General features: G+C 52.3%; 1 protein-coding gene across 1 annotated transcript; it reads right to left on the reverse strand.

Moving 5' to 3' along the window:
- Positions 1-1,028: 1,028 nt before the first annotated feature.
- MYH6 (myosin heavy chain 6) lies at positions 1,029-26,908 on the reverse strand. Its single transcript, XM_025442673.3, has 38 exons — positions 26,760-26,908; positions 26,217-26,435; positions 24,776-24,919; positions 24,386-24,542; positions 24,275-24,302; positions 23,888-23,999; positions 23,479-23,571; positions 22,694-22,757; positions 22,377-22,475; positions 21,811-21,914; positions 21,585-21,723; positions 19,902-20,170; positions 19,480-19,650; positions 17,996-18,305; positions 17,050-17,120; positions 16,680-16,767; positions 16,476-16,593; positions 16,205-16,328; positions 15,826-15,962; positions 13,780-14,035; positions 13,404-13,646; positions 13,078-13,254; positions 12,662-12,807; positions 12,326-12,416; positions 9,986-10,375; positions 9,543-9,669; positions 9,345-9,463; positions 8,758-8,954; positions 8,039-8,222; positions 7,684-7,849; positions 7,415-7,539; positions 6,189-6,497; positions 5,737-5,940; positions 4,470-4,595; positions 3,988-4,263; positions 2,278-2,373; positions 1,452-1,586; positions 1,029-1,105 (listed from the first exon to the last, which is right to left on the reverse strand). The coding sequence occupies exons 2-38, from the start codon at positions 26,415-26,417 to the stop codon at positions 1,082-1,084; spliced, it is 5,820 nt and encodes a 1,939-aa protein (XP_025298458.1). The 5' UTR covers positions 26,418-26,435; positions 26,760-26,908; the 3' UTR covers positions 1,029-1,081.
- Positions 26,909-26,921: the final 13 nt, after the last annotated feature.

Genomic DNA, 26,921 nt, shown 5'->3' on the forward strand with positions numbered 1-26,921 from the left:
AGCTGGTCCCATGACTTCATTCATTTCACTTAAGAGAAAACAAGCCCAGTTGCAGGAAGTGACCTCTTCACTTATGACACAGCTGGGATTAGAACCTAGCTTGCCTAATACCTATCCAGGTATAGGGTACTGAGCTCCCGGTAATGCAGAAAAAAATGGCCCGGCCTCACCTCCAGCCCCCTCTACCAGTAGGTATGCTCTCCCAGCTTGCTAGCACTTCAGCAAACATTTCCTGAGCTTCTCCTGTGTGCATACCCTGTGCTGGGCTCCAGGGATCCAGAGGTAACAGGCGGGCCTGTTCTTGGGCACTCACAGCCTGAGAAGGAGACAGGCTAGTGAACGACAGTCATGACTGCCCACAGCGAATGCTACGAGAGAGCTTGCTGGGGGTAGTTTGGAAGGCAGGCACTGCTACGGCTCAGGAATCAGTCCTACCAGGGCCATAGTACTCCAAGGCGCCTGGGAGGCTCCCGGGATGTCCCTGCCCACCCATATGGCCAGTGTCAGCTGGCCCCAGAGCCTCAGGATCCCCTCATGGTGAGGTGCTGATCACAGAGGCTGAGGTCAGACCTGGGCCCCAGCCGACTGTGCCTGGGGCTCCTTATGGGTTACTCAGAATGGGCTGGCCAGAATGGGACCTATGCTAAGCCCTTTATGAACCTCCACCCCCAGTGAGTCCTGAGCCTCTCCTGGCATCAGTGGGAAATTCATCTGGTGGGGGGAACAGGTGTCCCAGGACACCTTTAAGCCCTGCAGCACAGAACTGGGGTAGGTGGATGGGAGCTTCAGCTTTGACACTAAAGCTCTCTTAGCACATAGAATTGGCTCACCCTTCTGGTACCTTTATTTTCTCTCCTACTGACCAGGGTTCAGGGAGGACAGCTCACTGCTCTGGGCCTTGGCCTCCTCCTCTGTACATGTGGAATGCCTTAGCTCCCACAGCTCTGACACAGGGGCAGGGCCTCCTTCCTCTTGGGAGCCTTAAGACAGCTCCTGGCTGGCGGCGGGAAGGACAGGGCACAGGCAGGTCTGGCATTCATGTTTATTACAGGTTGGCAAGAGTGGGGTTCCTGAGGCAGTGTCACTCCTCATCATGCAGTTTTTGCTGAGAAAAGAATAAAAAGTGTGAGGGGGCAGCTGGCAAGAAGGAGGAAGAGTGTGAGGAGGAATCTCTAGGGCTCTCAGGGGCCTAAATGGGATGCCTTTAGAGGGAGAGGTTCTGGCCTCAGGGATCGTGGGTCTCACTTAGGAGCCCTTTTCATTTAGGGAGTGGGGCTGGGCTTTCTTGAGAGTTCCGGTCGGTCTGTATGGGCTGCAGTGACCAGGAAGGGGATTCTCAGGTCCAGGTGTTGTGGGACGCCTCCCAGGCCCGTCACAACATAGGTAGGAGTGCCCGTGTTGGTGGGTGTGCTGACCCGGGGCAACTAGTGAGGCCCAGTGGAGGGACCCACCTTGGTGCCAATGTCGCGGCTCTTGGCTCGCAGCTTGTTGACCTGGGACTCGGCAATGTCCGCGCGCTCCTCTGCCTCATCCAGCTCGTGCTGCACCTTGCGGAACTTGGACAGGTTGGTGTTGGCCTGCTCTTCCTGTGGGGGTTTGGGGACAGGGACCATGAGGTGAGAGGCAGAAGGGGAAGCGGGGGAAGTGGGCATTTCCAGCCTCCCAGTCTGAGGGATTCCCTGTCCCTGAGCCAGGGGTTCAGGGCTCTCACCCCTCAAGTATGTTCCTACAACAACAGCCTTGCCAAGGGTATCCTGCTCCTGGCTTGGCACCCTCCTCAACTTGCCCAGCATCCAGGATCCTTCATGGCCACCCACTGCCCAAGGTGAATCACATGCTGCCTGGTCCAGTCCCATTCAGAATCTAGCCTCATGGCACATGGCCAACCGTGGCTCTGATAGATGCTCCCAACCCTGAGGTTTCCCTTACATGTGTGCTCATCAACACTTTCCTTTCACACTTTTCTGCCCACCCAGAGTCTTTCCTGCTGCCCTCTGGTCAGGTCCTCTCCTGGGGCCAATTCCATGGCCACCTTCCAGCCGTCAGCACCCTCTGGCCCCCTGGCCTGCTTCACAGCTATAGTGCCTTCTCTTGGCTCTACTGGTGTGTGGATTACAAGCAATTTGTAGGAATTGCTTTTGCTTGCTTAGAGGGCCTGACACAGCTCTGAGTACATGAGACATGTGAAACGTCCAGTCCCTGTGCTGAGGCTGCCACCTGTCCATTCTCACACATGGGAGGTGTGTTGACAGAGAATGGAGAGAACCATGAACTTACTGCCTCCTCTGCCTGGCGCTTGTAGGCCTTGACCTTGAGCTGCAGCTTGTCCACCAAGTCCTGCAGCCGTAGCAGGTTCTTCTTGTCCTCTTCTGTCTGGGGGTGGATGGATGGGAGAAGCCAATTTGGGGGAGGAGCAAGTACAATCATTGTTCCCTCCCTCAATACACCACTCTTCTCCCCAGGCCTTAGCTGGCCCTCCCTCCAATGGGCCAGGTCAAAGACAGGGCTGGGCAATTCCATCTCTGCCTCGACTTGTAGGTCAGAGGGCCACAGCAAGGTCCTCAATCTGGACCTGAAAAGCCAAGAGGGCTGTGGCCCTAAAGCTGGAAGTGAGGGAAGGGGTCTAGAAAAAAATGGAATTCCTTCATCTGATAATATGGAGACATTGAGGCTGTTCCAGCTCCAGCCTGGAGCACCATAGATGCTCTTGGCCAGTGGTTTTATTTTATTTTTAATTTTTTAAAGATTTTATTTATTTATTCATGAGAGATACACAGAGAGAGAGGGAGAGACACAGGCAGAGGGAGAAGCAGGCACCATGCAGGAAGTGGGACTTGATCCCAGGACCCCAGGATCACACCCTGGGTCAAAGGCAGATGCTCAACCGCTGAGCACCCAGGCGTCCCAGTCAGTGGTTTTAGAGTGAGCTGAGCGGCCGAATGAAGAATACAGAATGAAGCGGATGCTGTCATAGTCACACCATTCTAACCTATCAGACGTATATTGCACTGGGCAGATTTGGGCATCAGGATCACTGGCCCTAAGGTCACCTGATCATTTTTATCTCCATATCGTTGTTTTGTTTTTTTTTTTTCCACATCGTTGTATGTGCTAGAATGCCACTTCCTCTTATGTACACAACAGATTTGCCATTCTATAGCTGTAGCTCTTTCTCACACCTCTCATATCCAGCTATCAAAGGAACCAATACCCTCTTTCTTTGTCCTTCTTTCTCAGGCATACTGTGAAAATAATAGGTCAAGGTCAAAAGCTCTGAGCTATGCAGGTGCAGGTCTTAGAACATTTTGGGATCATCAACATGTATCAAAAGCCATCTATCTGATGTCCCACAAGTTCCATGGAAGATTGGAATCTTTTCCCCTCCCCGACCTTTATCCCTAAAGTGCCATACTGTGTCCTTCCCTCTTGGGCTGATAGAATGATTCCGTGGACTGTACTAAAGACATCAAGGTAGCACTTGGGTTATTAAAAAACAAAACAAAAACAAAAAACAGAGGAAATGCTGGTTAAAACAGCTTTCAGGGGGATCCCTGGGTGGCTTGGTGGTTTAGTACCTGCCTTTGGCCCAGGGCGCGGTCCTGGAGTCCTGGGATCGAGACCTGCGTCGGGCTCCCTGCATGGGGCCTGCTTCTCCCTCCTCCTGTGTCTCTGCCTCTCTCTCTCTATGTCTATCATGAATAAATAAATAAAAATCTTTTTTTTAATAAAAATCTTTAAAAAAAAAACAGCTTTCAGGAAGTAGAGGTAGGTTCTGTATTTGCTAGAAGAAATCATGGACTCAAGCCTAGTGGACTCCAGGGAATGTGAAAGAAAATTAATCTAAAAACAGCTTCTCAAGTAATAGGTGCCAGAGGTTTGGGTGGCGTTCCTGGTAAGTGGCTGTGCATGGGGGCCAGGAAGTGGGGCTGAGGAAGCGCTTTTACATCCACTCTTGACTGCCCCCCGGAGCAGCCACCATGCCCGCACCTGGTAAGTCAGCTCCTTGATGCGACGCTCACTCTTCCTCATGCCCTTGACTGACTCTGCATTGCGCTTCTGCTCCGCCTCCAGCTCATTCTCCAGCTCCCGCACCCGGGCCTCCAGCTTCTGCAGCTGCTTCTTGCCACCCTTGAGGGCGATCTGCTCAGCCTCATCCAGCCGATGCTGCAGGTCCTTGATGGTCTGCTCCATGTTCTTCTTCATGCGCTCCAGGTGGGCGCTGGTGTCCTGCTCCTTCTTCAACTCCTCTGCCATCATGGCAGCCTGGGGACGGGAGCGACATGTAAGAGAACAGGACCTGTGGCCCCTTCTCCCTCCAGGATCACCTTTGCCCCATCCTGGCGCTTGTTTCCCAAGGCCCACCAACCCATGCAGCTGGAGAGTCCACTTGTCAGGGCACAGTGGCCTGGCCGGGACCAGGGCCCTTGTTCATGTCACTAGTGGGGGCGGGAAAGGTAGCAGTCACTCACATCTGTGATGGCCTTCTTGGCCTTCTCCTCGGCATTCCTGCACTCCTGTACCGCCTCTTCCACTTCCGATTGGAGCTGGGTCAGATCTGACTCCATCTTTTTCTTTTGGTTGATGAGGCTGGTGTTCTAGATGTAGGTAGAGAAAACTATCAAATATATACTTTGTTATTTGATTCTATATCTTTATTCACAGGAAATTAAAACTGTCATTTAAAATTTTATTTAAAAATTTATTTAAAAATTTATTTATTTATTTATTTATAAAGGTTTATTTATTTGTTTGAGAGAGAGATTGAGAATGCATGAACAGGAGGGGCAGACGGAGATGGAGAGAGAATCCCAAACTGATTTCATGCTGAGCACAGAGCCTGACATGGCGCTCTATCCTATGACCCCAAGATCATGACCCACAAAAACCAAGAGTTGGGGCTTAACGGACTGTGCCACCCAGGTGCCCCCCAAAACTAGTCATTTTTTTAAAAAAAGTCTTGCTTTTGTTTATTCCTTGTATCCTTTGTTATTGTGTGTTTTATGTTTTGTATCTACTTTTCCTTTTCCTATGAACACAGATACATTCTAGATGTTATAGCTAAAATTGCTCAGCTCTGAAGATAGACTTCAAGCAGTGAAAGGTCGTCAATTCTACTTCTGACATCTTTAGTAACATGTCTACTTAGAGGCATGAAAATATTCCAAGGAAAATGGGAACAACGTTTTTACCAGGACAATATCCTGGAAATGATTATAGTTATAGAAAGAATGTCAGAGAGTAAGGAAGAGGGGACGGGGTCAGTGCATGATGTCATTCCCACACATATTAGATTACAGAAAAAGCTCCACAGACCTGCTGCAAGACGGGCACAAAAATTCATTGCAGAGAACATCTGATGACAGGGTGTCTGGGATTACAAAAAAATGGTGTTCCGTCCAGAATTTGGTTTGCGTGTAGATGCATTTAAACTCCCCAGATGTCATCTTTACAGAGCAAGCTGGAGGCTGTCCTCTAGGTCAGCACTGTCAAATAACAGCAGGCATTCCACTACTCCCAGATTTGTGACTTTGGTGGACAGCACCAACCAGTCATGACACCTTCTCAAGGCAGTGTTTCCGACAGCCACGACTGACAGATGAGAGACGGCCCAAGAGATGAAGTAAGTGGCCATCCCGGTTGGATGTGCTCAGTCAGAACATCTGGTTCAGAACTCCTATAGGAGTCCTGGGCTCTGCCTCTCAGCAGGTTTCTCCATGTGGCCCCTGACTGCCTCACCTGGGAGTGCAGCAGCTGCACCCGCTCACTGGTCTCGATCAACTCCTGCTCCACCAGTTTCCGGGACCGCTCTGTCTGCTCCACCATGGCCCGCAGCTCCTCCAGCTCGGCCTGCAGCAGGTTGTTACGCCGCTCCACGATGGCGATGTTCTCCTTCAGGTCGTCATTGGCACGCACTGCATCGTCCAGCTGGATCTGGGTGTCCTGTAGATCAGGAGGGTGGGTATGAGAGACAGGTTGGCCTCTGGGTCCATCAGAAGGCTGTTAGGCTAGGCTGGATGCCAGTGGGGAGCCCAGTGTGCTGGGTCAGGAGGGCCTGTGGGATATCTCTGCAGTAGCCGAGGCCAGGAGGCACCTGCTGTTGTAATGGGGTACCACCACCCAACCCGGCCACATGGAGGCTAGTCCATCTCCGAGTAAGGGGACTTCCTGCTTTGGGAGTCTCCATGTACCTTCAGCAAGCTCTGGAGACCCTTAACTTGCTTCTGGGCCTCAGCAGCCATGCGGTTGGCATGGCTGAGCTGGATCTCCATCTCATTGAGGTCGCCCTCCATCTTCTTCTTCACCCGCAGAGCCTCATTGCGGCTGCGCGTCTCCGCATCCAGGGAGGTCTGCAGCGAGTCCACCACCCGCAGGTGGTTGCGCTTGGCCTGCTCCATCTCCTCATCCTTCTCCGCCAGCTTCCGCTCGATCTCTGCCTTGATCTGGTTGAACTCCAGCTGGGCCCGGAGGATCTTGCCCTCCTCATGCTCCAGAGAGGCCTGGGAGAAGGTGGGGAGAGAGGGTCAGGGGCAGAGAGTAAGAGCACAGGGCAAGGTGGGGAGGGGTGCCAAGAAGATGTAGAGTATCAGCGAGGGCTATGGCTTGGAGAGGAAGGTCTGGGATGCCCTGGCAGAAGAAGTACAGGATGCCCTGAGATTCCTCTATCAAGGAAATCGCTTCAGCCTCAAGTGTCAAGACCTGTTAGCACTAAAACTGCATAATCCTGACCTTCTAAATATCGTAGAAAAGGGAGAGATTTTTATGAGCACACATTCCAAACTTCCTCTTTGTTTCCTAGGTCACTTACCCTTCAGTGAAAAAAGAAGACCCCAAACTCATGGCTATCTGTAGGTTCTATAAAGATGAGCAGTGACAATAGCAAATACGATGAAGTGCTTACGTTTGTTACCTCATTTAATCTTAGTAACAATCATGCACAAAATCTTATTAGGTATGTTCAATTAATTCCATTAGGCATAAGGAAACTAAGGTACAGAGATATTAAGAAACTTGTCCAGTAAAAAAAAAAAAGAAAAGAAAAGAAAAGAAACTTGCCCAGTGACACAGTGGAGGTCTTGAAGCCAAGTTTCAGACTCAGATCTGTTTGACCCTGAAGCCTACACTCTCATGATCAGAGGGGTTATTATGATGACCATATTTCAACTTTATAAACATGGTAGGAAACATAACCTTTTCTCCTATGATTGGACTGTGATATTTTCCTTGGTGCAAACCTTGGCTTTGCAGGCAGTCATGGGTATCAGATTAGTGGATAGACTGAAAAAAAGGAGCTAATACATTTTCTCTTAGCCGGGGGTCATGTCGCTCCTGGGGTGAAGGAGAGTGGAGAGTCAGAGACAAGAGGGCATGGGTAGGAGAGGGTACTAGGTAGGGGTGTGGGCAGAGCCAGGCTCACCTCTGCCTCCTCCAGGGCCGACTGCAGCTCCAGCTTCTCGGCCTCCAGCTGTTTGCGGACCTTCTCCAGCTCGTGTGCATTCTTCCCTCCTTCTCCCAGCTGCTCAGTCAGGTCGGAGATCTCCTCTGGGGGAGGGGCCGGGCCATTCAGTTGGGGGCTGCCATGGTCCAATGGGGAGGCACCCCTCTTGGAGCCCCTAGGTGGTGCCACATGAGAACACCACCCCCAGCCACCTCACTCACCCCCCAGCCTCCCAGGCCCCAGCGCACCCTGAAGGTTCTTGTTCTCCCGCTTGAAGGTCTCCAGATGCTCCAGGGACTCCTCATAGGCGTTCTTGAGCTTGAAGAGCTCTGTGCTGAGGGAGCGCGCCTCCTTCTGTGACGACTCCAGCTCTGACTGCGACTCCTCATATTTCTGCTTCCACTCGGCCAGGATCTGTGGGGACCCGGCTCACTGCACAGCCCCCTCTCCCAGCCCCAGCACTTCACCCTCTCCAGGGCTGCCCTAGCCCCTCAGCAGGGCTCAGCCTCCTCCCCTCTTGCCCCCAAGGAGGAGGCCCCTGGCTTTATGGTGATGCTGGCCTTCCAGCTCTGCCCCTGGCTGAGACCCCCAGCCCAGGCCCACCTTGTCAAAGTTCCTCTGTTTTTTGTCCAGGGCTGCGGCGGCTGCATTGGAACGCTCCACATCCACCATGAGGTCCTCGATCTCATTCTGCAGCCGGTGTTTGGTCTTCTCCAGTGAAGAGCACTTGGCATTGACGGCCTCCACGGCCTCCTCTGCATCCTGCAGCCTCTGGGCCAGCTTCTTCCTGCCCAAGGTGGTTAGTGTGTGGGTGTGTCTCTATCCGGAAACAACAGGCCCTGGAACCACCTCCTCCCCAGATCAGGGTGACCAAACCCTCCCCCTGCCCCCCAATAGCTCCTTGGGAACCAGAGCAGCCCTTAAGGCCCTGGGTACCCAGCCTCAAGCAATCCAAGCCTGCACGTGCCTAGAACAGGATGTCCTCCCTATGTGTAGCAGCATCTGGGTGGCAGCCCCCACCGCTCCCCACATCAGGCTGATCGATGGAAGCTCCTCTGACCAACAAGCTTTTTGCTCGTCTTATACGTGAGCATCAGGTATAACCCGAGCCAAAAGCTCATGCGTCACAGGAAGTGAGTCGGGGCCAGCCAGGTTCACTCAGAGGCCAGGGTCCAGGCTCCTTTTCAAGCACCTCTATTACCCCCCTGACCTCTCCCATCCTTTGCAGATGTCCTTCCCATGCCCACTCTGCCTGTCCCCACCCCAGATCCTCTTACTCCTTCTTCCCTTAGAATCAGGGTGGTAGGCTGCCTGGGACTCACTTGGCCTCCTCGAGTTCCTCAGTCCTCTGGATGGCATCCGTCTCGTACTTGGTCCTCCACTGGGCCACCTCCGAGTTGGCCTTGGACAGGACGCGCTGCAGGTCGGCCTTGGCCTCGGTCTCCTCCTCGTACTGCTCCCGCAGCAGGTCACAGTCATGGCGTGCCGACTGTAGTGCATGGGCCAGGGCGTTCTTTGCCTGTGGAGGGGGTGGCCGCCGGGAGGAGGGCTTATCTCCCAGGAAGGTGGGAGGGAATGTCACCACCCCCCGCCATGATTCTCTAGATCCTTTTCATATCCATGAACTTCAAACAAGCCTGGCCTCATTCAGGATGAAGGCTGGTGTGGATTTTAGCATCTTGGAGTAGCTTTCCAGCTTAACCACTGCACCCCTTAGAAATAAGGAAAGAGGCATTCCATGATGTTCAGGTGTGGCTTAGCTGGAGTGTAGAGGAACTGAGATTGGGGGCCTTTCCACCATTGACAGAGGCTTCTCTCCAGCCTCTACACTCCATGCTTGGTGTTGATATAATTTGACTACCCTGGGCTGCCATTGAGCCTGTCCCACTGTACCCTAGCTGGGCCTCACCTTAACTTCCTCCTCCAGCTGCCTCTTGAGGTCCTCCAGCTGCTGGGTGTAGGTGAGCTTGCCTCGGGTCAGCTGGGAGATCAGTGCCTCCTTCTCATCCAGCTGCCGGGACAGCTCACCTGGAGGGGGGAACAAGAGAGAGTTCGTGGGCTATGGAAGGGTGCAACTGGTGATGCAGGGCTGGTTAGGGGCACCCACCATTCTCGGTCTGCAGCTTGGCTCGCTGGGTGGCAAGGTCATTGAGGGACCGTTGGGTCTCTTCCAGCTTTGCGCGGTACTCATTAGCTTGGTCCTCCAGTGTCCGGGACATCTTCTCTAGGTTTGCCTTCAGGCAGTAAGGGACAACTTGTCATTGAGAGGGGCTGGGTGGACCAAAGAAAGGAAGGGAGGGCCAAGGTGGGGAGAGCACAGGGTGCAGAGGGGTGAAACAGAGAGGTGCTAGATGGCATGGTCTGAAGGAGGTACATGAATTAAAGGAGGGACAGTGAGGAGCTGTGGGTGGAGGGAGGGAGGGCAAGGAAGGAAGCGAGACAGAGACCAAGGGGTGATGAAGGAGCAACAATGAGAAGACAGGGCAGAGAGTGTGGAAGGAAGGCCACTGTGAGGGAGAAGGCAGTGTGGACCCCGAACAGGCAGCCTACCTTGGCCTTGATGATCTGCTCCATGTTGGAGGTGACATCGTCCAGCTCCAGCTTGAACTCGCTCTTCTCCTTCTCCAGCTTCTGCTTCACGCGCTGCAGGTTGTCGATCTGCTCGCCCAGCTCGGCCACGCTGTCGGCGTGCTTCTTGCGCAGGGCTGCCGCCGTGGCCTCGTGCTGCAGCGTGGCCTCCTCCAGGTCCCGCCTCATCTTCTGGAACTCGGCCTCCCGCTTCTTGTTCATCTCGATCTGCACGGACGTGGCGCCGCCGGCCTCTTCCAGCCGCTCGCTGATCTCCTCCAGCTCCCGGGACAGGTCTGAGCGCAGCTTCTCCACCTTGGCCCTGGCGGTGCGCTCAGCCTCCAGCTCCTCCTCCAGCTCCTCGATCCGAGCCTGGGCCGGGATGCAGAGAGCTCAGACCCACCACCTGGAGCCTTCCATCGGAGCCCCCACCCCAGAGCTCTACAACATTCAAGTCCCTCTAGAGCAATGGTGCTTAACTAGGGAAAGTTTTGTGCCACAGGGAATAGTTGGCAATGTCTGTAGACATAGTCACTTGCCATGACTTGCCATCTAAGTGGGTAGAGGCCAATGGTGCTGCTAGACATTCTGTAATGCATAGGCCATTAATAGCAATTTGGTCGAAGCTGAACCCTCAAGGCATTTAGACTTAGTCTGAAAATCTGTGTTCAGATGGGGATTCAGAGATCTTGTGAGATCTGAATCTCAATGATTCCACAGACTCACTAGGCTCTGCTCAGCTAAACCTAAGGCAGGACAGCCGGTGCTTGTATCTTACAAATATTTGCAACAATATGCCTTGAAACAATCAAAACTTTTGTAACCCTCCAAGTTAACCAGGAAGTCATGTCAACCATAGTCTTCACCCTCCAGGGCTTGCTTTATTTATTTATGCCTAGGGTGGGTTCCACCTTGACTATTCCCTTCCAGCCCAGGAAAGTATAAGCAGGTTGCCCTTATCATTACCATGCCCCTACCTCATTTTTCTGGCCTTAGCCTTGGGCTTGACTAAGTTGGGAAACTGTCCCATCTGTCATTTTGATCTGTTCCCTGACCAGTCAGGAGCAAAGGTGAATATCAATCAGTGGGGTCCCTGCATTTGTGGCTGTGTTATCAGAATGTTATCAGAATGTGCATGGGTGGGTCCTGGGAGCAGGAGAGAGAGGACCACCATGCCTCTGCTCCCAAGATGAAGAAGGTGGTACTGGGTGTGAGAGCTTGGGCAGGAAGAAGGAGGAGCCACAGCCCATTGCCAAGACCTGATGAGGATAACAGCACTGTTATTCTTGGTCTAACAGCTGAAGAGTTTGCCTAGACCCAAACAGAAGAACCTGGAGAATATCCTGATATTCTGGCTAAAACCCAAGAAAATGGGAGGGCAAATTGTCACTGAAGGTCAGGCCAGTTCCTGAGCAGTTCCTCAAACAAGGAGAACTGTGTTCGTGCATCACTTGTAGCCTGAACCATGGGCCCTAAATGCTGAGGGGAGATCAGCTCTCTCCAGTAGCCAGAGTCTACCAGAAAATCAGAGGATAAGGCCCTGCCCCTAATGGCTGAGTACCTGTTGTCCTTGGGGCCACTATGTCCAGACCTGATCATACAGCTTCCACAGCTATAAGATGGGGATGATAGGACCTGCCTTCCTTGCTTGCAGAGCTCTTCTGACAAATACAGGACTAAAGTTCATTAAAATTCAGGGTGCACTAAAAGTAAGGGAGATTGTGGCTGTTTATTTGCTCTCTTCTGCAGAGGGACAAGAAGGCCATGGAGAAAACAAAAGAACACCTTCTTGCTGGTGGTTGGCTAACTGCTCGCTGACAAAATGGTTTTAAAACATTATCTCCTCTAGTCCTCTGTAAGGCAGGTGTTATTATCTCATTTCATGGATGAGAAGAGAATCTGAGGCTCGGCAAGGGGAAGTGACTTGCTCAGGGAGTTTACTGCGAATCATGAGATCAGTACTTGTGAAGAGTATAAGCAGAGCATCCCAAAGGAAGGGGGTCCATGAAGGCGCTTCTCATGCCCATGCAGAGGGGAGAAGTACTAGGGGAAGGGTGAGAGGAGAATTGAACGCTGTTATTTGTGCTGTAGCAAACGCCCATGAGGTAGGGTATAGCTTAGCAACAGAACCTTTTGGTAGGCTTGTTTGCCTCCCCAAATAGCTCTGCTGAAATAAGACATCATTGCTCAAATGGGGGAAGGCTGGTGGGGTCTCCAAGGCTGCCTGGAGTTCTATATACTGTCTAGAGCCCTAGGTAGCTCCGGTAACCTCAGCTGCCTCACCACTGAGCTCCCCATTGGCTGCACCAGGAAAAATTTCACCTGATTCTCCTTCAGTTTCTTCTGCAGCTGAAGGGCCAGTGCCTGCTCATCCTCAATCTTACTGTTCTGCTGATTAATGTCAAACTCTTTCCTGGAGAAGAAGTAGAGGGTAACAGATGGTCTTCCTTCCTTTGTACCCATTCTCTTCTCTTGCCATGGGATTCCAGGACCAATCCCCTCCTCCCTGGCCCAGAGGGTGAATGCAAGAGGGCTGTTTCACCTCCTCATTCACACTATGACCAGAACAGTGCTAGCTAGTGGGGATGCAGCACCCTGTGCTCTAACCCTCAGGCCAGATATCTCCACTAGCCCTTCCCAGCCACCTCAGGTTCCTACTTCTTGAGCTTTTCTTCCAGCTGCAGCTTGTCATTCTCCAGGTCCATGATGCTCTCCTGAGTCAGCTTCAGGTCACCCTCCAGCTTCCGCTTTGCTCGCTCCAGGTCCATGCGCACCTTCTTCTCCTGCTCCAGGGATCCCTCCAGCTGGTGGGGAGAAGATAATAAACAAGGTGTTGGAAACCTGAGATCCACAGTGCATGCTCTTCTGCCCCATCTAAACTCAAAGTCCAGTAGGATTGGAGGGCAAACCAGCAGAGAAATCCCTGCAAGCACAAAATATCCCAAGCCCCAGCCTAGTGATGAACCTCAAAGAGCAAAGAGGCCCCAGGAGTCAGAGAAGTTAGTTCTAGGTATCAGGATATTGCCTGTGAAATATTGATCTGAGAGAGCCAGAGCATGGTTCTTATTACTCACATCATCCACCTGCTGCTCCAGCTTGACCTTAGACTTAGTCAGTGTGTTGACTTTGTCCTCCTCAGCCTGAAGGTCATCTAGGGCCTGCTGGTGGGCCTCTTGCAGAGCCTTCTTCTCTTTGGTCAGCTTGGCAATGATCTCATCTAGCCCAGCCATCTCCTCTGTCAGGTTCTTCACCTGCCGAACAAGAACCCCACTCCCTTTAGGGTCTGAAGTCATCAGCCTGGAGACATCTATCGGGATGTCCAATGCCAAGGACCAGGACCACACTGTGGTCTGGGAATCCTGAGGAGACCTGAGCTGGAGCCAGAAGGAGTTGCCCTCACCTTGTTCTCTGTTGCATGCTTCTCCTTCTCCACCTTGGCCAGCGTCAGCTCCAGGTCATCAATGTCCTTCTTGAGCTCAGAGCACTCATCTTCCAGCTTGCGCTTCTTGGCAGTGAGCTCAGCATTCATCTCCTCCTCATCCTCCAACCTTTCAGTCATCTCCTTCACCTTGGCCTCCAGCTGGATCTTATTCTTGATCAGTTGGTCACAGCGCTCCTCTGCATCGTTGAGGTTATCTTGTTCCTGGGAGAAGAGGACAGAGAGGAGAGCTGGTGATTATAGAGGAGAGATCCAGGGTCTTAGTTCCTGGGGATGAGATGGGCTATAATCCAGGGGATGAAAGGGGAGGGATGAAGAGATAATTGCGTGGCCTCACCGCCTGCACTTGGAGCTGGAGGTCATTCTTCTCCTGCAGCAGGGATACCATCTTCTCTTCCAGCTCCTTGCGGCGAGCCTCTGACTTCTCCAGCGCCTCTTTGATGCGTGCAAACTCCTCCTTCATGGTGGCCATCTCCTTCTCTGTCTCTGCACTCTTAAGTAGTGGTTTGATCTTGAAGTAGAGCTTCATCCAGGGCCAGTTCTTGACCCCCATGAATGCCCGAATGTTCCACTGGATTACCAGCAAGGCATCCCTGGCAAGGAAACATGGAAACAGGAAGGGGCACTCTGAAAGAGCACTTCCCAAGCATGGGACGAACTGTACTTGGCTCCCAGCACATCTAAACATGCTCAGAGGCATCTGAGGGCAAGAGCCCTGTTGTTGCCTTGATATGTACCCCCAGTCTAACATTACCACACTGAATGTGGACTTGCTCAATAAATATTTATTAATTGAGGAATTCAACAAAAGGGCAGTTTATATTTTCCCTACTGGGGTGTTAGCAGCAATGAAAGCTATACTACTCATAGACTGCCTACTAAGTTCAATGTTTCTAATCCCATAAGAACCACAAATATGTTAAAAATTGTATTTTACATGTAAGAATATAGTATATCTGTAAGTTATGAAGAATGAAACAAAATGACTACACATAAACCTATTGATCCTTCAAACAACAGCTAGAGCATTGCCAGTGTTGGCTCCTCCTCATCCCTTTTCCTGGTCCCCCAACCAGAATCAGCCACTACCCTGAATCTTATCTTTTTCATTTCCTTACTTTTTAAAAACATACTTTAACCATATATGTATGTGTCACTATTTTTATTATCTCTGAGTTTTCTAAAAATTGTATTACACTGGAAATAAAATTATATTACACTGTATATATCCTTCTGTAACTTGCTTTTGTTCACTCAAGGATCTGCTTTTGAGGTTCAAACACATTGTACCATGTGGTTGTAAGTCCCTCCTTTCATTGCTTTATAATATTCCAGTGAACAACTATATCACTCTACCCATTCCTTTGGAGATGGATATTAGCGTTGTTTCCAGATCTTTGTTATTTTGGCCAAAGCTGCTATGAAGATTCTTTTTTTGTCCCATGTTGTACATATGCAGGAGTTTCTGTGGGAATGCTCTTAGGAGTGGAATTGGAGGGGCAGCCCCGGTGGCGCAGCGGTTTAGCACCGCCTGTGGCCCAGGGCGTGATCCTGGAGACCCGGGATCGAGTCCCACTTTGAGCTCCCTGCATGGAGCCTGCTTTTCCTTCTGCCTGTGTCTCTGCCTCTCTCTCTCTTTCTCTCTCTGTATCTCTCATGAGTAAATAAAATAAAATCTTTTAAAAAAAGTTAAAAAAAAAAAGGAGTGGAATTGGAACGTATGCAATTGACTATCTTTTTTTGGGGAGGGATGATCTGTATACCCAACATGGGGCTCAAACTCATATCCTCGAGATCAAGAGTTGTATGCTCTATGGATTGAGCCAGCCAGGTGCCCCTGCAATTGTCCATCTTTAAAAGATAATGATAAATTGTTTTTCAGGGAGGTTGCGTTAATTTACATACCTGTAAGCAGTGGGTCAGACTTCTCAATTTTTGTCAAGTTAGTGTTGTGAAATGGTATCTCATTGAAACTTAATTTGCATTCCTTATGGTGAATTGTCTTTTCTTAAATCTTTTTTTTTTAAATTTTTATTTTTTTATGATAGTCACAGAGAGAGAGAGAGAGAGGCAGAGACACAGGCAGAGGGAGAAGCAGGCTCCATGCACCGGGAGCCCGATGTGGGATTCGATCCCGGGTCTCCAGGATCGCGCCCTGGGCCAAAGGCAGGCGCTAAACCGCTGCGCCACCCAGGGATCCCGGTGAATTGTCTTTTCTTAAAGAATTCAAAATGAGACCTAGCATGGTAAAGTCACTTGTTTAAGCCAGCTTAATAAGTAGTGAAGTCAGGATTTGAACTCAGGTCTTCTGAGTCACACCAGTTAGCACTGCTTGTCTGTCTTTTTCATCTCTGGGTGAGCCTCACCTTTTCTCTTGCCTCACCTGCGCTCCACGATCTTCTTGAACTCAATGCGCATGAGCTGGCCCCGGGCTTGTGCCTGGATGCGGGTGATGATGCGACTCAGCCTCTCATCCCGCATCTCCTCCAGCAGCCCCAGCAGTCCTGCCTTGAAGAACACCTGTGGGCAAGAGGGCCCTCAGAGAAGGGTGGAGGAAGAGAGTTGGAGGTGCTAAGCTCCCAGGGGACCCATCATGCATATATTCTAGACCTCAGGAGTGAAACATGAAAAACAAGACAGAAAGGAAGCCTGGGTTCCAGCTCTTGAGTTAATACAGGAAGCCAGAATCAGAGGTTTGCTTTCCAAACTCTCAGTTGCTCTGCTCAAGGTGGGTACACATCCCTGTGGGGCTCTAGACCCACCTTGGTGTGGCCGAACTTGTACTGGTTGTGGTCGATGTCCAGGGAGCCCAGCAGTTTCTCTGCCCCTTTCCTGCTGTCAATGAACTGGCCCTCAGGGATGGCTGTTGGGTTGAGGATGCGGTACCTGGAGAGGAAGGTGCCCTGAGTCACCCATGTTCTGCGCCAATCTGCTCTTCCCACAGCATTCAGGGCCACCTGTGGACTCCTCTTCCCACCAGGTCTGCCCAAGCTCCCCCTGTTCCCTGAACTCTGGGGGCACCCCTGTACCCACCTCTGCCTGAAGTCCCCGTAGAGGATGCGGTTGGGGAAACCCTTCCTGCAGATGCGGATGCCCTCCAGCACACCGTTGCAGCGAAGCTGGTGCATGACCAGGGGGTTGTCCATCACCCCTGCAGCAGAAGAGAAGAAGGTGTCGGCCTCAGGGTAAGTTGATGCCAAATGCCCTCCCCAGACTAGACCCTTATACATCACTCACCGGGAGCCTTCCGTTCATTGGGGATGATGCAGCGAACAAAGTGAGGATGGGTGGTCCTCAGGTTGGTCATAAGCTTATTCAGATTCTCCTGGGGGTGGATGAGAGTGGGGAGTCAGGAGCCAGAGGGATCATCTTTTTGGTCCCTAAGCCCTGGGCCCCCGACAGCCTGTCTCCAGAATTCTCCAAGGGACCAAGTGTTTACACATAATTTATGATGTGAGTTCAGGCTTGTATAGAATTAACATGCACCAAATGACCATATAGCTTCTTTCCTCCCCAGACTCAGAAAATCAGATTAGGGTGATACAGCCAAAGGGCTAGGCGCCCACCACACACCACCCACCCTCCGGCCTCTCTGGGCCCTTCTTACCCGGTGGAGGGCTGACACTGTCTGAAAGGATGAGCCCTTTTTCTTGCCTCCTTTGCCTTTACTGCTGTCCCCTAATAATAAGAGAAGGGATGAGGAGCCAGAGTCTGAAAGCAAAGGAATCCTCAGGCAGGGGCAGGGCTCTGCCGCTCACTAGCATGTGACTTCACAAAGTGATTCTTGGGCAGCCCCCGTGGCCTACCGGTTTAGCACCTGCCTTCAGCCCAGGGCGTGATCCTGAGGCCCCAGGATCAAGTCCAACATCAGGCTCCCTGCATGGAGCCTGGTTCTCCCTCTGCCTGTGTCTCTGCCTCTCTCTCTCTGTGTCAGGGGTCATGAATAAATAAATATAATTTTTTTAAAAATGCCATCTCTTAAAAAAAAAGTGATTCTCCATGTTTCAGTTTTTCCAGAAGGAGAACAATAACTGCCTCTAATAGCTGGGATGGAGATTAGAGAAGCTTGCTTGTCACCTAGTAGGTGCTGAAATAGTATGAGTGCTCTTCTCCCACCTTCTGACCCTACTTTTCATGCTTACATCTTCCCGTGGCTATCTTCCTTCTTGTAGTTCTTCCTCCTCTGTCCACTCCACACCCTTTCTCTTCCTTCTCTGAACGGGACACTCACTTGTTCTACCATATATTCAGTGATCTTCTCAACATTTACCGAGACCTCCTTCAGGCACAGCTCTACAATGGGCCTGGCACAGTAATTCATGTGCCACCCTCATTCACCTCCAGTTGCTCACAATCTTGAGGAGACACTCAACATGTACAACAATATCCATAACACAAAGTGGCCCTTTTACACATCAGGTGCACATGGACTGCTGTGAGATCCCCTGACCCCATCCCTTCTGCCTCTAGGGTTCTGTGCTTTGAAGCAGCAGGACCCTGGCCCCTGGCAACTTCAGAGTTGCTCTGGCCCAGTGCAGCAGCTGCCCTCTTACCGACATCAGCAGAAGCATAGGAGGAGAAGAGTGTGGCCATGAGCTTGAGGGAGGACTTCTGGTACAAGGCCACCACCGTCTCATTGAGTGGGTCTTTGTTCTTCTCCAGCCAGCCCAGGATGTTGTAATCCACAGTGCCAGCATAGTGGATGAGGGAGAAGTGGGCTTCCTGCTTCCCCTTGATGTTGCGTGGCTTCTGGAAGTTGTTGGACTTGCCCAAGTGGTTGTCATACAGCTTGGCCTTGAAGGTCATGTCAGTAGCCTTGGGGAACATGCACTCCTCCTCCAGGATGGACATGATGCCCATGGGCTGAGAGCAGAGGGTAGGTGGAGAGAGCATCACTGCATGCACTCCCAGGTTTCCAGAGTCCCACACCATGCCAGAGGAAAAACTATAGCCCATAGGGCTTGGCAGGCTTCAGAGTATCTATGCTACCACCTCTTGTCCCAATACAGGACACTAATATTCTTGGAATTAACCTAACTCTAATTCTATTCAGACCTGGCCTATAACCTCTTTTTGCTTCAGTGGGCCTAGTGAACAGCCCAGTGCTCCTAGCTACCCTGTCAGGTCCCTAAGGCCTTGCAGCAAGTCCGTTCTCGGAAGGGCAAGCTCCTTGCTCCAGGGACAGGTGTGTGTCAGTGGTGTCCGACTAAGGGGCAGGCCAGACCTCTTCCTATATAATGGGTAATAGTCCTTTAAGAGATGGTTAGAGGGATCCATGTTCTGCACAACATCCTGCTTTCTGAAAGTATGGTGGTTCTTGACTTTTCTTGGGGCAGGAATCCTAATGAGAATTTGATTAAACTAAAGATGCCTCCCTGTAAAAATGCATGTAAACACGTGTGTGTGTGCATGCACACACATACACATACACAGTCTTTCCCATGTAATTTCAGGTGATTCTGAGACCTCTGGAAGAGCAGCACCCTGGATAACCACCCAGAACTTCTGGGAAGCTCCTGTTTTCTGATGGGCCACTGGCTGGGTGAGGGTAGTTATTCTGGGCTCTGGTCTATACCAGCAAAATGCAAAGGCATACTCTGAACAAGCCAGCACTGGGAACTCACATCAGCTCTGTTCCTGTCTCCTCTAAGTCTATAGTCAAGAGGGGCTGAAGACAGGCTTATTCTCAGCTCTCAGGAAGAGGATGGGAAGCCAAATGTCTCTAGTTTCAGCCTAGGATTTCCCATAGATGCTGCTTCTCATGGGCTGTCAGAGGGGCCAGGAGTTATCACCTCACTACATCTCCTTCTTAAGATTCTGGGAGGTGACCACCATACAGGACAAGGTCTTAGATCCTGGAGAGAGGAGAAGGGGGCTCATCTCGTGTATGACTGTGGCTTCACAGTGAGTAGAAGTTGGGCCTGAGAGAGGCTTAAGATTCTGGGGACTCTAGCTTCTTGGCTGGAGAAGGGACAGCCTTGTCACTCTGTCTGGGATGACAGGGGAGGGGGACACAGGCAGCAGGTGGAGGCAGCACCTTCTCAATGAGGTCAATGCAGGCCTGCAGGTCCATGCCAAAGTCGATGAACTCCCACTCGATGCCTTCCTTCTTGTACTCCTCCTGCTCCAGCACGAACATGTGGTGGTTGAAGAACTGCTGCAGCTTCTCATTGGTGAAGTTGATGCACAGCTGCTCAAAGCTGTTGAACTGCAGGGGGTGGGGGTGGAGTGGGTCAGGCAGGCAGGGGTCTGAGTGGCCAGTGGGATCAGCCCAGGCCCGTGCCCATGCTCCTCCCAGGGAAGGAGAGCTCCTGTGGAAGACAGGGTGAGGCGTCTGCCACTCCTGAGCCCCACTGCCTTTCCTGAGACTGGCCATGATGGTAATAGATGGGAATGAGTGAGTCACTCTCCCCGCGCGGTCCCCCCGCTGCCCGTTATGCATAGGCTCCCCCCACTCACGTCAAAGATCTCAAAGCCTGCGATGTCCAAGACTCCTATGAAGTACTGGCGTGGCTGCTTGGTCTCCAGGGTGGCATTGATCCGTGTCACCATCCAGTTGAACATCTTCTCATACACTGCCTTGGCCAGTGCCCCAATGGAGTAGTACACCTGTTGGACGCTCTGCCCTTTAGTGACATACTCATTGCCCACTTTCACCCGAGGGTGGCACAGCCCCTTGAGCAGGTCAGCTGAGTTCAGCCCCATGAGGTAGGCAGACTTGTCGGCATCTGGAGGAGAAGGAAAGAAGTAAGCAAGCTCCTTTTTCCTGCTCCAGGGCCAGAACCTTTCTGAAGCATTGGGTCCAGTCAGGCCCTTCTCTAAAGAATTGCAAATCCAGGCCTGGAAGGGAACAGGCTTGCCAGGGGGCACCTAGCCCATGTGCAGAGTCAGGCTGGAGCCCAGGCTTCCTGTCTGTCCAGAAACTCCGACTACTTAGCAGTGCCTCTCGCCTCTCTTTAACATCTACTGGGTGTCCCTGGTCCAGGCCCTGTACCAGCATTGCTGTGAGCACATTCTTGCCTTCACTGCACCCCTTGTGTCTCCAGGGCAAGGACTGTGGCTGACAGAGGAGATATGCGCTGCTCTCTGCTTCCTTAGTTCCCATCCCAGGATCCAATCCAGGACTGGGCCTGTTCCACTCTTAATTCATGTGTTGACCAACTTGAAATCAAGATTCCTAACAGCATGTTAAGCCCCCCACCCCCACCCCAGCTCTCCACCTGTGCCATCCAACATACGATTTCTATTTAGAGGAAATTTGTTTGATTCAATTTCGAGAGTTTTATGATAGCTGATCATGATGTGTTACGATGAAACCCAGGCTTGGCATTTTGATCTGGATAGACACAGAGAAGAGGTCCTTGAAGGTAGGCTAAGAGGAATGTTCTTGGGCATTTGTCTGGCCCTATTCACATCTTGACATCTCCTTCTCAAAGAATTCTTACGACAGCCCCAGAGTGACTGAGAAGTACTGTTGTTCCATTTCACTGAGAAGGAAACTGAGGCCCAACGAGGTATGTGACATGTCAATGCCAAGAGAGCCCAAACGGAGCTCAGTCAAGGGCTGGGCACCCTCTACATACACATTGCATTACTGACTGGGATGTGCAGAGTTCAGAATCTGTGCTTTCTTGAGCTTGGGTGAGTCTTGGGCCTAGGAGGAGACATCCCCAACTCACTTCTGGTCAGTGCAGCTGGGGAGAAGAGTTGGCAGGATTGTGGGGGGCTTCCCTGTCTGCCTGCCTCTCGCATATCCCTGCCCCTCCCTGGCTCTGGCCCCAACCATCTACCCCACAGGCCTCAGGCCCCCAGGAATGAGCCTGTCTGGGGACAGTAGATGACCTGTGACTAGGCCCTCACGAGGAGAAGCCTGGAGGTAGGCTGGATGGCGTGAGGGCCCTGCCCCTGGGAAAAGGTACTGCCCTCTGACCATGTGCTTTTCATACTTCTGGTTTCCTCCCACTTTCTCTATCATGATCCTAATAATCCTAATAAACTAAATTGTTAGCCTAGCTCTTCAAGAATCGTTGAAAAGCATAACTTTTGGATACAGCATGGGAGACCCTGCTCCCAGTGCACTGTCTCCACTTGACAGGCGAACGAACACCCAGCACCTCAGGCCTTTTAGGCACCTGCCCCCACCTTCGGTGCCATCCGGCTCGGCCTGCTCCTCCCGCTGCTTCTGCTTGAACTTCATGTTCCCATAGTGCATGATGGCACCTGTCAGCTTGTAGACGCCAGCTTTCTCCTCAGAAGTGAAGCCCAACACGTCGAAGGCGCTCTGGGACAGAGCAAGAGAGCCAAAGAGGGTGGTTGGATTGGGTGGTGCAGGAACCCTCAGGAGCTCTCATGGTGCCTCCTCACTTACATCCGTGGCCATGAGCTCCTCGGAGTCATCAATGGAGGCCACGGACACCTCTCCCTGAGACACGAAGGCGTAGTCGTAGGGGTTGTTGGTAACCAGCAGCATGTCTGTCCAGGCAAGGAGCAGGGCAGGGGACAGGGAGACAGGAGAGGGCAGAGGATGGGCAGAGAGAGGTTGAGAGAAGGGCATCGTGGGCTTGGGCAGGGGCAAAGGAGGAGAGGGCCAGAAGCAGGGAGAGAGGAGGAGAGTCAGCAGACCATGCAGAGAATCCCAAAGACATGAAAAAGCAGGCAGAGGACTGGGGAGGGAAGACAGTGGGAGAATGGCCCTGGGAGAAGGTGGCGCACAAGGAGGAGAAGGGGAAAACCAACCAGGAGGAGAAGAAATATGACAAAGAAAGAGTGGGAAGGGAGGCAAGAGGAGACAAAGGCAGATCTGAGACGGGGAGGGAAGAGAAGACCTGAGCAGACTGAAGGATGAGGGAGGTGAGCAGGGGTAGGTGAGGAGGAGGAGGACACCCACCCCTTCCTGGGGAGGGCAATGGGGGCATTGGCATTGGGCAGGCTCACCCAGCAGCTCTGGCTTCTTGTTGGACAGGATCTGATAGAAGATGTGGTAGTTCCTCTCGGCCTTCAGCTGGAAGATCACCCGAGACTTCTCTAGGAGATCTGAAGTGAGGAGGAGGGAGGAAGGCATGTGAGGACGGAGAGAGTCGATCCAGCAGAAGGATGGAGATTAGGGGAGAAAGGCTCTTAGAGCAAAATGGAGAAAGCCAGGAGAAGAGGAAGAAGATGGAGAGGGAATGTTGAGACAGGGTCACCCAGCTGGGAAAGAAGGCAGGGGCGGAAGAACCAGAGGGGTGTGCAGGGCTCCCTGCCATACTCACAGGTCTCTATGTCTGCAGAAGCCAGCTTTCCAGTGGCTCCAAAGTGGATCCTGATGAATTTTCCCTGTGGATGGATGGGACAAAGAGAGAGGGAACTGGCCAGAAGGGACAGATGGAGATCTTGGACCTCAACACAACCCAGAAAGCCCTGGATTGTTCTGGAAATGTTAATGACTGACTTGGTGTTCCAGTTTAGTATCAGTAAAATAGGGAAAAGGATGCCTATCTCCATATTACTAAGTATCTCTGAGCAGAACCAACAACATGGGAATGAACACGGGTACAATGCCTCCTGCTTGTACCTCTGATATGATCTCGTGAATGCTTTCAATAACCCGCAAGGTAAATATTGCTACCTCTGTTTCATAGATAAAGGAACTGGGACTTAGAGAGGTGTGAGGACTTGCTGGATAGGTGGAAAGCTGGGGAATGGGCTCTAGCACCTATGCTTTCTTCTCACCTTCCAATGTGGAAGAGCTTTGGAAAAAGTCATTCGGAAAAATCTAGAATGTGACAAAAATCAGCTTCGTTACTTGGCTAGGGAATAGCTGTGGTGACTCTGGGTCTCTTGAGTTCTCAGAGCTCAGGGAGCCAGGCTGTCAGGAGGGTTTGAATGTGTGTGTGCATGCACCCACACTCATGCACACGCACACACTTGTTGATACTGCAAAGCCAAACACAGGATGATCGACTGGGTGTAGTGTAATGACTGTAGATCAAACAAAACCCCCCCTTTTCTTGTCAAGGCCAGGTGAGGCCAGTTGGCAGCTGTCAAAGGTACTCACAAAGCGGGAAGAGTTGTCATTCCGGACCGTCTTGGCGTTGCCAAAGGCCTCCAGGGCGGGATTGGCCTGGATGATCTGGTCCTCTAGGGTGCCCTGCGAAGGCAGCAGAACCCCAAGGGTTTATCTTCTGTCTGCTTCCAGGAGTGGGGAGGGCAGGGGACTGCTCTGGTCCTGGGGGATGGGAGTGGGGCTGGATGGACTACAGGTGGGTCTGTGGCTCCAAAGGGCCATATTCGAACATCAGAGTGTGTCTCCTGCCCGGAAGGTCTCAAGCACTGGGCTCAGTGGTGCTGTCCCCACAATTCCCCAGGGTAAGGCTAGGGGTTATCTGGGTCAGCCTGCCCACCGCGCACCCCCCCGCCCCCCCCCCCCCCCCAGCCCTCTGCTGAGCATATGGCTCATCCAGTACCTTGTTTGCATTAGCATTGTCCTTTTTGCCACGGTCACCTATAGCCGCGATGCTGGCAAAGTACTGGATGACACGTTTTGTGTTCACAGTCTTCCCTGCGCCAGATTCTCCACTGGAGAGACCAGGGACCCATTAGAACCCAAGATTTCCCATGCTTCATTCGGATCAAGTTCAGCGCCACCCCCTCCTCCCTCAGAATCCCAGCCTTCTAACCTCCACCAGAGCCCAGGGCCCTGCAGAATTTGCATATCATTATAGGTCACTCCAACACCCCTCTGAGAGCCCAGCTCCCTGCACTCCTTTGCAATAACAACCTTAAACCTTTCCTCCCCTCTGCACTCCAGGGTCCCTGCCAAGTCCCTAGGTGGGTGATTGGCATTCACTCACGTGATGAGGATGGACTGGTTCTCTCGATCTGAAAGAGAAAAAAGGGGGGCAATAAGGTCAGGTCCATGGGTATGGGGCCAAGGGGGCACGGGTCAGGACGGCCAGACTCACCTGTCAGCATGTACTGATAGGCGTTGTCAGAGATGGAGAAGATGTGGGGCGGCGCCTCACTCCTCTTCTTGCCCCGGTAGGCGGCCACCACCTCGGCATTGTACACCGGCAGCCACTTGTAGGGATTGACGGTGACACAGAAGAGGCCCGAGTAGGTCTGGAGCAGGAGAGAGGGCAGGCATGAGGGGCTAGAGGGGGACGCCTGGGGCAGGTGGTAACAGGCAAGGGAGTCCCTGGCCACCCTAGGTGGCTCCTCTCTTCTTATGGCTGACCAGGAGTAGGAAGAGGGCAGAGGGGAGCTTGGGAGAGTTCTGACCCCTCCCCTTAAGTGAGTTTCCGTGGCCTACTTTAGCCTCCATCCAGGAATGGCTTCCTGCCACGTGTACTCACGTAGATCATCCAGGCTGCGTAGCGCTCCTTGAGGTTGAAGAGTACGGCGGGCTCGTGCAGGAAGGTCAGCATGGCCATGTCCTCAATCTTGTCGAACTTGGGTGGGTTCTGCTGCAACACCTGGTCCTCCTTCACGGTCACTGTCTGGGGAAGGGTGTGTGGACAGGGATGACTGCACTCCCACCGGGACCCTTGCCAGTCTGCGCTTGCCTGCCTCACCCACTTAGGTCTCCCCAGAACACCAGCCACAACCTGGCCTCGATCCCCCAACTCTTCTCTGATCAGTGGCCAAGCCCTACCTCATAGCTCCCCTACAAGGCTTTCCCCAGACAACTTACTGCTCACTGTCCCTCCCACCCTAGGGACTCTCCTAGAGTCTCTGTGTCCTGCCAGTACCCCAGGGGTTGTGCCCTTGAGCAACACCTTACTGCCCCTACTTCAAGCATCTAGAGACAAACTTGGCGGGGCCAGCAGCTCTCCAATCACACACCTCACCCTGACTCCTGGGGGCATTGCTTGTGGGCATCAGCTGCTCAGGGCAAACCTTGCCCTATTGGAAAACATCTCATCCACCAACCCTACACTCCCTATTGGTCACTGTCAGTGTGGTTTGATTGGTACCAGTCAGCTTGCCATGTCCTAATGTCATCAGATCCTGCAGGTAGGTATTCTAGTACTTTTTTTTTTTTTTTTTTACAGTGGAAGAAACTATAGATAGAATAATTAAATTGTTTACGGGCTTGGTATATAGCCAGTGGCAGAGCTGGGATCAGAGTCAAAGTCCCCAGCAGGTTGTGGCCTGTCACTGCACACTTCGTTGGGGCACAGCATTCAATAAGCATGTCTGAAGGCAAAAGGTTCAGAGCTGCTACCAGTGACCAGGGGCAAATCTCAAGGCTCTCATGAGGAACCAGGGTACTGTGGACTTCTGAGCGCTAGTCACCAACCCTGAGACTAGAGCGTTCAGCACAAGAGTTCCTGCTTTTTTTGTGTTTATCTGAGTCTACGAGTTTGCTCTTGGTTTGGGTGAGGTAGATTTGGTTTGTGGAGGAGACTGAGGCACAGAAAGGATGGATACACATTCAAGAGGGAACTTTACTTGATGCTGTGTCTGTGTCTTCTTTATCTAAGAGACCCCGCTGAGATAGAAACTGGTGGAGCACCCCGCCCCCCCCCCCCCCCCCCCGCCCCGTCCCTGCCCCAGCATCCTCTCTGGTGAAGGCATTCCTCCGTGGTGTGGTGCCCTGCCTCACCTGCTCAGGTCCATCTGAGAAAGGTCAGAGTTCTCACCGAAATGTTGGGTTCCTCAAGGGAACATGTTCTGCACTCCCAGTGGCTTTGGCTCTTCCCCAGAGCCCTCAGCTCCTCCTGCAAGTGGCCCCACCCCTGCGATTCCCCACCAAACCTCTTCTCCCTTTCCTTGGTACTATGCCCCACACACCTTGCCATTCTCTGTCTCAGCAGTGACCTTGCCCCCTTCTCGGGACAAGATCTTGGCCTTCACAAACTCTTCCTTGTCGTCGGGCACAAAGCATTCAGTGCGGATGTCGAAGGGCCGGGTCTGGGCCTCCAGACGCTCCTTCTCGGACTTGCGGAGGTACTGGGCGGCTGCCCCAAAATCGGCCATCTGAGCATCGGTCATCCTGGTGCTTCTCTGCGCCTGAGGCAGGAGGGCCCAAGCTTCAGTAGGTGGCACTGCCCTCAGCACCCCCACTCCCTGCCACAACTCCTACCCACCTGCGTCTTATGTTCTTCCCCTACCACGGAGAGGGGTAGGGTCCCACCCTGGGTCCCACCCTCCCCGTGCTGCAGGTTCTGCTTCCTTTGTCCTCTGATATGATGTGGAAGGAGAATATCTGAGGATCTGTATGGGGTTGAAATTGGCTGAAGCTTGTTAAGGGGAGGTGCTGAGCTGCTTGGAGGAGAGACAGGGGACCCTGCTCCAGCAAGCTGGTTCCCACGAGAAAATTAGGGTGGTTCTCACCTGATTATCTCTTCACAGAGAATCTTGAAGACTCTGGACTGTGGGTAGAGCCACAGAGACACAGACTGGCAGAGGGAAGACCAAAGAGAAAGAAGAGTGGAGGCAGGTCACCAGGGAGAAGTGAGCCGGGAGGATGGACCCAAAGAGCCAGACAGCAGGACA

This window comes from Canis lupus, chromosome 8 (genome assembly GCF_003254725.2).
Source record: "Canis lupus dingo isolate Sandy chromosome 8, ASM325472v2, whole genome shotgun sequence".
Classification (NCBI taxonomy): Eukaryota; Metazoa; Chordata; class Mammalia; order Carnivora; family Canidae; genus Canis; species Canis lupus.